Source organism: Vigna radiata, chromosome 8 (assembly GCF_000741045.1).
Source record: "Vigna radiata var. radiata cultivar VC1973A chromosome 8, Vradiata_ver6, whole genome shotgun sequence".
NCBI classification, from domain to species: Eukaryota; Viridiplantae; Streptophyta; class Magnoliopsida; order Fabales; family Fabaceae; genus Vigna; species Vigna radiata.
In genome coordinates, this window is record NC_028358.1 from 31,709,737 (window position 1) to 31,721,796 (window position 12,060).

The following is a 12,060-nucleotide window of genomic DNA, read 5'->3' on the forward strand; positions in this document are numbered from 1 at the left end:
ATCATGTTTCTGTGAGTTATAAGTGCAGATAGAATTCCTTGAGTTGGTGGAGACGTTTTAGCTCTTGTAGAGCAATTGGATTCTCTATAAGGTAAGAGAAGCTAACTATTGATTTTTTTATGTTGCTAATGATTTAATATATTGTGTTGCATGATTGGTTTGATTTGAAATAGATAAATTTGATATGTGAAGTTCTTATGCGAATTATATTGAATATGTATTGTCTGATATTGAAAGGATCCCATGTTGAATGCATTAGTTTTAGGTTACTTGAATTAGTGGGACTGATGTCATAATGAATGGTATGTGATGTTGAATTTTAATGTGATAGAATGATAGAGTTATAATTGATTTCGTTCTTAAAAAAATGGGGTTTTGATAGGTAAAATTCTAAAGGATTGTTTTGGGGAGAAACTGGATGTTTGTGGTCTATTCTTGAACCATTTAAAACTTGTGTAGTCATTTAGTTTACAGAATTGTTTGTGGTGTGTTTAATCTACTGTCATATATATAAATGGGTAAAAAGCTATGAAATTAGTTCAAAAGAGGATCTTGATAGGTGAAATTCTAAAAGGATTTAATGTAGAAGTAAGCATGGTGTTTGTAGCATGTCATTAAGTATTTTAAGACTTGTCTAGCCACAATGTGCATAAAAATATGAATAATAACTTGTAAAATCTTATATCTTGAGGTTTGAAGTGTGATTTTGATCTAGTGCATCTTAATTCTGACCAAATAAGTAAAATGATATTCAATTTTGGATATACACATGTTCTTGAATCATTTATAGTGTCAAGGATACCATTTTGATCATTTAGATGGGTCTTAGGTGCAACCAAATCAGAGATAACTGATTATCCTGAAACAAATTATTGGACACTTTGTTTATAAGTTCTTATATGTTTTCTTTGCTTCGAATTCTTTATTTGGGTGAGTTAGTTTATAAATTTATTATACTTAATTGATTTGAATAAATGGATATTTATGGTTTGTGAACTTCTTTATGTGTATGTTTATGGTTGATGAATATGATTATATGATATGGATGATTGCCATGATTTCATGGACCTCATGATGAGACTTCATGTTGGTATTTCAATGGTTATGGGTTAGCTCCTAGGGTGGAGTTTAGTAATGTGATGTATTGATGTAGAGACTCGGTCTTGGAAGTTATCCTGACACTCCAATAATCATTGATAAGTAAAGAAGGGGTTTTGTGGTAAGGAGTAGTAGGAGGTCCTAGCCTATGGTCTGATGTTCTTTGGTTATAGGTGGTAGATGGACTAACATTGTATAGTAGCTTGGGGTGGGCCAACTGTTCCATCACCACAAGTGAAACAACTTGTCATAGTCTAACATTAGTTCACATATCCAGATGGTCAAGTATAAAGATATAAATCTTATTATGTAATTATTATGTATGTTTTAAACTAAATTGTATAAATATTATTTTGGTACGTTAGCTTACTTTTTCTTCTTTGTGTTTGTTTGTTTTGTTTCTTCTCTTTACAATAATTACCTTAGTAGTGTTTTGTTTCATTATAATAATTTTATAAATTGTTCAAGGCTTTGATGTTAGAAAGTAAATGATTATGCTTAATTTGTATGGTACGAGTTTCCTAAATTATTTTCTCATTATTACATGAAGATTTTGTTTTTTTTTAAAAAAAAAAGTACGAAATATTACACTAAACTTAACATAAAATTACATTGCACACTTAGAGGAAAAAAATATTTATTATAAAAAAAATCTTCATGAAAATCATTTCATGCCTTAAAACTCTCCATATATATATAAAAGGAAAAAGACAATTTTTTAACATATTAAATAATTTATTAATAGTTAATCCTCTCACATTCTCAAAAAGGTTTTAATATATAAAAATTTTAACCTTAGAGAATTTAGTATTAATTTTCTTGGATCTATCTATATCAAGTTTTTTTTTAGTTTGAATCAGTTCAGCGTCTTCTTTTATACTAGAATCTTCTCTCTCATCATTAACATTAATTCAATTATAAATTATTTTTAATTCTTTGCAAAACCAGCTTTCTTAGATATAAAAGGATTAGAAAATGCTATTACTATGGTCTAATTGTTGTAAGCACCGCAAATTATTCACAATGAGTATAATATCCTCTAAGGCATACATAAATTATTCACTAGTCAAGGAATAATATTCACTTGCATACCACCATCTAGATTTTTAGCAAGAAAAGATTAATATACAACACAAATATTATCATGATTAACCACTATTAATTTAGACTATGTCTTACAACACGTTACACCATAAAAGAGGGAATGAGAGTGTTCTTCAATCATACTTATACTTCCCTACTATGTGGATTTCCATCTTAATTCTTGTGCTATGTTTTTTTTTTCTTTTCTTTTTTCTAACAACACAATTATTTTATTGATAATAATCCAAAATAAACAAGCACTTAATCAAATCAACAACCTCAACTTGCAATACTTATTAATAACCTTATGAAAAGAATCATCTTACATTAGAAAACTATCCCAGGCCAATTGAAGAAAAATATATATACAATTTCCTTCACAATGAACGAAGGCTGTATTGTATCCCTTAAAAAAAAAAGAATTAGTACTGCACAACATATGAAGGTTGCATGGCATATTGCCAGCAATCCTTCTGGTGATTGAAAACAACATTGTATCCTTTCTCTTTCAGTTTTCTTTTCCATTGGGTTCAATCTTTAGCTCTGATGAGTCTTTGGATGAAGGATTAACTTCCACATTTCCTTTTAAGCAGCACCCTAGAAGCAATTGGTAGTTCTCTCTTTGCATGGCATACTCAATGATAGACTTGAGGAGCAACATAAAACTCGCTCTCCATAACAGCTGGTCTTAGATCTTCCTCTCTCATGAACTCCAAAGGAAAGGAAACAAGGTGTCCCTTCACAGACTTCAACCTATCTATTGGGTCTATTGTTTTGATTTCTCCATTCTCATGACAGACCAACTTATCAGGGGCTATTCCCATATCTATGGTGTTATGACCAAGTTTTTCTTTCAACTGAACCATGCTTTGCCGAAGTGCAGCTCTGCATATTATTGTAAAGTTTATTACTTAATAAGAGAGGATAAAACAATAGCAAAAGGGGGATAATCACAGACCCTAGAAGAAACGGGGAAAAGTCCACATACCTTGAGTGTATTTCATCGTTGGGAATGCAAGCAAAGACCTCATGGTATATACCAGCATTTTCCTGTCACAAGTGTAGGAGTTTACATTACCATTGGAGAAGAAACTCAAATAACGTGTGTTCATCCAAAAACAAACTCAACTTGTGACTGTATCATGTTTGTTGAAGAATAATGTTTGTCAAGTTGAAAAATGAGCTCAGTTATTAAAATATAGGGGCTTAAAGGAAATCAATTTTTTAACATCTTGATTGGTTACGATAAATTTGATAAATAATTCTCGCGTTAAAGTCTTGAATCACTGTCGAAAAAAGGAAAAACAGAAACCAGTGAGACAAAATCTAACCTTTGCAGTTGCTGACCACAAGTCCTTGTAGGTTGTATCTACCACCGGATCACTGATTTTACTGATCTGTTACGAAAAGAGAATATTACGAGGGCCTCATCAAGTAATGTAAAAAGACAAACATATATATTGTCGTAACATACAAACAGGAAAATGATGGTTATATAGTTAGTATGGTTGCTCATGGAAATTATAGTTGAGAAAACTAGATAAACAGTAAGAAAAACAAGAAGTAAATAAAATGAGCTATTTGCTAATTCTTGGGTTTAATGGAGTCAACTCCAAGTGTGTAGCACATGGTTGTGTGAGCCAATGCAATGGCTTTTCCCTTAATGAAGCTGCTAATGCAACTTCATCATCTCATAGTTTTACACGAGTGTACGAGATGCAACATTTTAGTCATTGCACCGAGCATGTGTATAGTTCATCAAACCAGCAATAAAAAATAAATTAAAAAACATGGTGCCATATTGTTCCCGTTAATCAATGGCAGACAGTGCCTGGCAGAGCCTGTGTTGCTGAGATATAGCATAAAACCCCAAATTTTATCATTTTTACTNACCTCTCCGGTATGAAGACCAAGNTGCTCAGACCATAAGGAGCAGCGGAGGCTATAGGAAAATTTTCCAGCCTTCCATGGCTTTCCATTCATCAAAGACTCAACATATTCTTTATCTTCTATAAGCACTCCAATCTGGTTGATAAAAATTATTACAATTAGATAAGAAATAGCTGATTAAAGAGACAAAAAAAAAGCAGATATCCATTGCACCTCAGAGTCTCTTAAACCAAGCAAACTGCGGTCATTTATATTAGATGATCCAATAAAAGATACACGATCATCAATTATCATCAATTTACTGTGCACATACACCTGCATAGATATGGGAAATATGCATGAAAAAAGAAAAATATGTGCTATTAAATCATTATTATAAAAGCTAAAAGTTGTGTACTACATCTAGGACATCCAAACTTTTAAAGAACTCTCCAGGGCCCAAAGCAAAATGCTTGATGAGACCATTGTAAACTTTTGGCAAAATCAAAAGATGTCTCAATATATATTATACCTGACTTGTAGCCACAGGACCATTTTCATAGAGTCTACCATGAGATCGTAAACCATAGAAAGAAATATAATCATGACTCTTAGGACCAAGTATGGTTTCAAGACTGTATAGTATCGAGTGCTTTTCTCTAGAAATCGTTCTATACTGCCAATGTGTTAAGGCTCTCACAGTAGCAGCACCACCGTCATCTAGACCACCCTGTTAATAGTTCACAACGGAAAACTATTAAAGACTACACCAAAGGAGGATTTCTTTTATAAAAAAATGGCAAGTAAAATTTACCTGGAAGCCAGGTAAGAGGGGAATCACTACTATAACTCTAAAATCTTTCTGTTCTTTGTGGGCTTGCAAGATACGCCTATATAAAGCTTCCAAAATACGGTTCTGTATTGTGTCATCCCCTGATAGACCTGATATGAAAAATTGGTTCTGAATGGAAACAAAATGAGAAAGACAAAAAGGGGGAAATGGGTACACTGTAAGAAACCACTATGATATACGTACACTGTAAGAAACCAATCAAAGCAGAACTTAATACTTATCACAGACCTAATATTGCTATAAGGTATTTTTTTTATGAAGGATTTGCATTCTTGAAGTGCAGTTGGTTAAAATAATCCCCAAATACTACTTTTTTCAATGACTTGGAGATGAAGAATTTGTTTATATCATGACTTTGGATCTTGATCTTATTTGAAAATTATCAACCAACCCAATATAAAAACTGGAAAATTAATACCTGAAAGGCTAATGTATTTAACCCATAATAACCCCAAAAGGCCAAATATCTTAAGATACTCAAAGGAAAAATGTATGAAAATAGGAGTTCCTCAAAATCAACTTACCTCAATGTAGATAAAATGTTTTGCTTTTTCAATAAGGGAACAATATGCCGTGTGAATGCTTTCTTCCGGCTGACTTGTTCCAGCAGACCACTGGCTGACACTTCTGATTACCTGTGAATTTCATATCCATCATCCAAGATTGTGTCAGATAAATCATCATGTAAGATTATACTGACATAAATTGATAGTTCCCAAACTAGGAACCAATATCTAATGGTAGATTCTGTTAATATGACCAATTTTCGGTACAAGTAAATATAATCATATTGCAAATCCAAACAGAAACACCGTCTGAATTCTTCCCAGAATTATTGTAGGAGAAAATTTTTGCAAAGTTTATCTTATACACCCTAGTATTAATCGTACGATTTTCTTATAAAATTTTTATACTTGCAATTGCATGTGGCATATCGTCCACAAAATAATTATGCTTCACACCGATGTAAACTTTTTTCCCTTTTAAAGAGAATTTACCGCCTGTGATAGTTATGATCATATATTGGTATAATTTGCTACTAATAACTACTAGATTCGTACTTTAACAGTCCTAGTAGATTGTTCTAATAATGAGAAACAAATTGTTCTAAGAAAGAGAAACTAATTATTCAAGCATCATTACTAACCTGGCAATGACAGGTGATGCATGGACCAACTTGTCCATACTCCAAAGTAGTGTCATCATTGGTGCCTTCTGGTGCTTCCCACCAATCATCTAGAACATCGACAAAAGATTGTGCTCCCAAGTGTAAAGGAACAACTCCATCTTCAAAACCTTTCGTCTGTGTGTCTGAAACTGGAGTTTCGTCCTCCATCCATGGAGAAATTTCACTAAAATTTGTATAATCTCCATTTGAAGTAACAATTCCATCAGCTTCTTGCGGTAAAAGTAGTGGTATATCTTGCAATGGAGACTCTGAAGAAAATGAATCTTGCTGGACAGTTTCTTTCCTTTTGTCTTCATCTTTCTTTTCTTCAATGTCCATCTCTCTGCTTCTTCCCATGTAATGAGGAAGGACCATGTGATGGTGAGGCATGAGTAGAGGAATTTCATGTTCATTTGGAGCTTTGGTTCTCTGTGATAAGATTCGCCATGTAAGATAAGGCGGATACAATGATAAAAATAAAACATTTAAGAAGAAATAACATAATTTTGTATACCTTAGCATGGTTCCAACGTTGGACAAAATGACGAGCAATGTCACGACAGGGAGGTCCCCAAAGAGCACAATGGACATCATGCCACGGCATACGGGGATATTTCTTGCGATTCAATTCATCTTTCATGGTGTCTTCCCATGAATTTGGCTCAGATTCCCTATCAACGTACAAAAATTACAGAAAATTATATAACAATAATACTAGAAACTTAGTATAGCACCAACCAAATCTTTGATGCCATCACTCAACAGCAACAGCGAAGGCTCAAACATGTCTAAATGCATTACAACGGACCCTAGAGTGTTAAGTAACTTGGAATTTTTCTTCTAGTAACATATTTAAACACTGCTTCACAAAAATTCTCCACGTTTTTTTGAATAATCAAAATTGGAAAAGAAAAACCTTGGGTTGTAGTAGTCCTTTCCGGGCCATATTACAGAAGGGCAGTCACCCACTTTATGTTCAGGTGTGTCATACCGACCAAAGCATAAATCTAATCCTCCAATATAGCAAATCTTGTAATCAATAATTACAAGTTTTTCATGGTGAGACCTATAAGAAACCAATATTAGTCATCATATATACCCCAAAAAGGTCCACCTAAGATGATATTCAAACTTCCTTTATTAAATAACAGTACATACCATAAATACACACGAGCAGCGAAATGATCTGGATAGCGCAATACCTTCACATTCTCATGAATTTTTAGCAGTCTTCTCATACTGTACGAGCTGTTGATTTTCAAAGCTAAAGAAACCTCCTTGTAGAGAAGCACGTAAATCTGCAGAATCATTTAATGGCATAAGCATAATTCTATTTGTTATAATTCAATCTTGTAAAGAATTCAACCTCCAGACTTTGACAAATGCAAACAAAATGGATTACATTGGGGAGAATTGAATGTATGTGTACCTGAACCCCTTGCTTAGCCTTTTCTTCTAGTAAGGAATCTAACCGAGAGGTAGAAAAACTATCAAAAGGTCGCCTCAGATATAGCTCTGGGCATAGCCACCAGCCCGTGATGAAGATCTGCAGCCATTTTTCATTCTCATTAAAAATTGAATTAGGAAGCCAAAACAAGTTATATATATGTACCTCTGACTTTGCATCTTGAATTGAAGTGGCAATAGCTTCAAATGCAGCATGTCCATCAACAAACCATTGGGCTTGACTCCCATCTTCAGTCAAGCCTCTAATGGGAGCAAAGGAACCAAAGCGATGAGGACAACACCAACCTTCAAGTGGTCTCAGACTAGCTTCATTTATTGCAGCAACCCAAGCTTTTACTTTAGGACTACTGGTAGTTCTCAACAATATGCTCCTATTTCCACTAGTAACCTATTAATAATTCCAAACAATTTCTAATAAAATTTTGGGAGCAAAAGCATTTCTAATCTTGAAGATCAAAAAGACTCCCTAAGAGACAATTTTTACTACCTTGAATGAATAACGCAAAGGATTGCGTCCTTTTATAGGATCAGCCAAATATGCTTTGGTCCCTCCAGCTCCATCAGAGGAAGGGAGGATATCAAAAATAATTATATCGAGTAGTTTGTTGCTGAAGGGATCATCCAAGAGGGCCAAAAACCCAGGTTTCAAAACAGCCCATACCTGCAGACAACAATTTCTAGATTACAATTAAGATTAAATGAAAAAGAAAAAAAGTTGTAAGAGGCATAATATAACCATAAAGAGGCATTTCAACATATGGAAGGTATTATATATTTTAAATTTGTCCCTAATTTAAGATTGTGTTTAAACATGTAAAATTACAATCCATTTATGTTAATGAATTTGATAGGTCACAGCACACCCCAAAGAATAAAAAATCTTGGACATTTAAATGTATAAGCATAATATAATGACAGAAAAATTCAATTTTTCTTTTGACCACACCCATCACATTGAAATGTATAAGCATAATATAATTACACAGACAGATTATTGATGCAGAAAAATCCAGGAGTACACTTGTGGAAGGATACATATATGATAAACCTAAAATACTCCTCTAAGGTTGACTAAAAAATCAGATACTATCCGAATAAGAAATACTCAATAGCCTAAATGAATCAAACAGCTTCAAACATGTGCACTAAAGATCTACAGTCCTAATGACATAGAATCCACAAACAAAAAGATGAAAACCCCAACTACCAGGATGAAAACCTCTAGCAAAAATCAAACAAAATCCTAAAAGCGGAAACTACCAACCCAATTTACACCATTTATGTTTCTGGTATGGAAAATGATATGCCTGACTAGCATTGGAGCATTCAGCCATAAAACTTAATAAAGCAAAAGATGTGAACACAGATATTCATAGAGGTTGGAATTAACTATATTTCACAGAAAAATGTAATGTTATATCCAAAGAAGATTGAAAACAAGAAGACAAGTCCTCAAGAGATGAAGGCTTGAAAAATTTATATCAAAAGATCACTAAAATGTTTTGTAGTTAGTGCTAAAACATAAGAGGAAGTACTAAATCCAAATGTTAGATTATTTCAGTCCACAACTGTACCTACATCTTACTTCCCGATAGTATGCAACCATAAAAACTAAACTAGCTATTATCACCAAAAATAAACTTCACAACCAAACCTTCTTCCAGCTGTTATTACAGCAACGAAACCAATTGCAAGGGAAACATGATACGTCCAACTCCTGTGAAATATTTGACAAATGCTTCACCATTACATATCCCTCTTTCAGTTTTGGACCATACTCCTGTATAAAGGATAGCTTGGAGACTTCCAAAAACCTGCAGACCTATAATCCAAAACCATATGTTACAAAAGATAATTTTAGCTTTGGAGAAATCATATTAGGTAGATGGTAAAAGTTCCCTAATTATACATAGAAGTGTAGAAGAAACTGAAGGAAAAACAGATTTATAGTTCATGAATTCTCTCAGAGTAGGCACAGGTCTTGAACTAGACAAGAGGAGATAACAAAAAACAGTTTCATCATGTAAACCAATTTATACATAAACATACATAAAACCTAATGCCATCAATTAACAACATCGCCTAGATTTATCAGATGGTCTGCTAAGCATTATCTAAACAAATCCAACAAATGTCAACTTCGAAGCTTCATTTGTTACCTCTTGAGAATTCACAATATCCAAGTTTTCTAAAAAATGGTTCAAATAACCCTGCATTGCGACTTTGGCTCTATTTGCAATTGACTGCTGCCCTCCTAGTGATGGACGAATTATTGGTAGAGCAGCAACGGATGGAACATATCTTTACAAAAGACCAAATTAATGAGTACGAGAGCGCATTGAAAATAGTAGAGAAACACACTTTTATGATCACAATAAAAATTCTCTTTTGAATTACTTAAACCTTTACCTTTAGGGTATTGGTTAACATTTAGCAAATTAAAATACCTGTTTTTAACACTGTCTTCATGAAGTAAAGGCACAGCTCCATCATCAGGTTCTTCATCTTCATGTTCTATTACCGTTTGATCTGCTATTCCCAAGTTTTGGAGCCATTCTTTCAACTTCACGAGTTGTATTAAGATAGAAATTAGGCTGAATCATACATATCAAATATAATGAAGGAAACACCTCAAGTTCAAGTTCAAGTTCAAGTTCATTAGTATAATTAGAATCACAACATCTAAAATATTGTCTTCTTTGATGTTTGATATAGCTCCGTCCAACAATGACAAAGCTACTCAAGACTAAGGAGAACAATATTTCAAATGCAATGACTTTAATTATATCACTAAGTAGCCTTGAGGGAGGAGAAAAAACTAAACTATTGGCAATATGTATTCTTACTTAATAGCAAATGAATAACATATAAGAATCAGGTATTAGAACGTAAATGTGAATGTGTTGGATTAAGGAGGTGCTAAAGATTAAATGAAAGAAACAACCCTGTAAAATTAAAGAGCAAACCTGTTCTTGCCTGTCATGGAAATCTTCAATAATTGCACGTTTTCGCAGACAGAACTGTAAATAAAGAAGTTGTGATGCCTTCTTCACTAGACGCCAGTTAAACTGCAAAATACAAATGTAACAGTTACCCAGACATTATAGTTTGGATGTTGAATTGGAATTTGGAACTACACTTCACATCATAATTCAATACATAAAAAGCTTATAGTCTACGTCCCAAAGAGATATAAATGATTTAGGTGTAAAGTGTAAATAACTGGCATTCATATTATTTATGAATAAGTGAAATTCGTAGAACGTATACATGTAAAGACACGCTGATTGACAGCTATACGTGTTATAAATCCAGACCGAGTCACAGATGGTAAACATAAATAAATAATATTTTACCACTGAAGGAATTGTGCAAAATACTTAAAAGAATGAATAACACTGTATAAAATATTTTACAATGTCTTTCAACCACAAATCACCATATATACATTAAATTTACTAACATCTGTAATAACCTCCTTAAAAGTTGCCTAGAAAACTCATTTGAATAAGAAAAATAATGAACAAATAATAATTTGCTATTACAGTTCTCTTCAGCATTCTTAACATCTTCCAATTGTAGCACAGTACAAATAGAGTAATTAAAACGGATGCATCCATCCAACTGGATTCAGCAAGTGGCAATAGAAACAGAAACCACCCAATTGAAGATCATTTGGCAAAACAAAACAAAACCAGAGATGTTCATTCGTCTGTCCCACTCAAATTCGCCAAATAACATTGGACAGATGAAAAAATATTTATATTCATGAGATCACAAGTGCCATGATGGCCAATAACTTGGACCACAAGCTTAAAAATTGTGAAAAGAAATCGACAAGTCAAAATCTTTTGTACATAAAAAGTGAGATGAAAACTAGAAAAAATCAAATGAGTATGTGGGTCTGTGCCTGTTTGTACTGCAACTGAATGGTATAAGAAAGGAGTATTGAGCTAATGTCTCCGGTGTCTGGCCTCGACACGGAAACGACGGTGGCCTTGGGCAACTCATCGAAAATCCACACCGTTTCGCCGCATCGCCTGAAAGAATGAGAAGTTGTCAATGCTTCCGACGGTGGAATCAGCGGCTCAGACGACATGGGAAAATGTTGGAGACAGCAGCTACTTCCCAGGTTGAGTTCAAAACACCGTACTTTGTTTAATGAAGCAAAGACAACAGTGTTGCGGGCTTTATACTTTATGTCAGAGGTTTGCCATTTCTTCACTTTCCGTATGGGTAACTAAGGAATATTTCTTCCTATATTAAATTTTGCAAAGTAATAGATAGGTTTGTTTAAATGGTTAAATCTTCAGATAGAAAAGAAAATTAAATAAATTTATTTTACAAAGTTGAATTAATTTACAGAGAAATATTTTTCATCTTTTCCACAGTAAGTATTTATAACACCCTTGAATCTGATGGAGTAAGAAAAGCAACGGAGTAAGCAACAAAATTTGGGAATTTTTTGCTTACTATAAAACATAAAGTTTAAAAATGAAAGGCCAAAACTTTGTATGTTTGA

At 33.4% G+C, this 12,060-nt stretch overlaps 1 protein-coding gene across 1 annotated transcript; it reads right to left on the reverse strand.

The window, feature by feature from the left end:
- Nucleotides 1-2,393: 2,393 nt before the first annotated feature.
- On the reverse strand, nt 2,394-11,806 carry LOC106771172 (phospholipase D zeta 1). The gene is made up of 20 exons (XM_014657096.2): nt 11,449-11,806; nt 10,505-10,606; nt 9,986-10,101; nt 9,698-9,839; nt 9,193-9,360; nt 8,026-8,199; nt 7,684-7,926; nt 7,501-7,617; nt 7,230-7,369; nt 6,988-7,137; nt 6,586-6,742; nt 6,051-6,500; nt 5,428-5,538; nt 4,865-5,011; nt 4,583-4,780; nt 4,285-4,386; nt 4,075-4,206; nt 3,513-3,578; nt 3,170-3,231; nt 2,394-3,066 (listed from the first exon to the last, which is right to left on the reverse strand). Exons 1-20 carry the CDS (start codon nt 11,635-11,637, stop codon nt 2,817-2,819), a joined length of 3,216 nt encoding a protein of 1,071 aa, XP_014512582.1. The 5' UTR covers nt 11,638-11,806; the 3' UTR covers nt 2,394-2,816.
- Nucleotides 11,807-12,060: the final 254 nt, after the last annotated feature.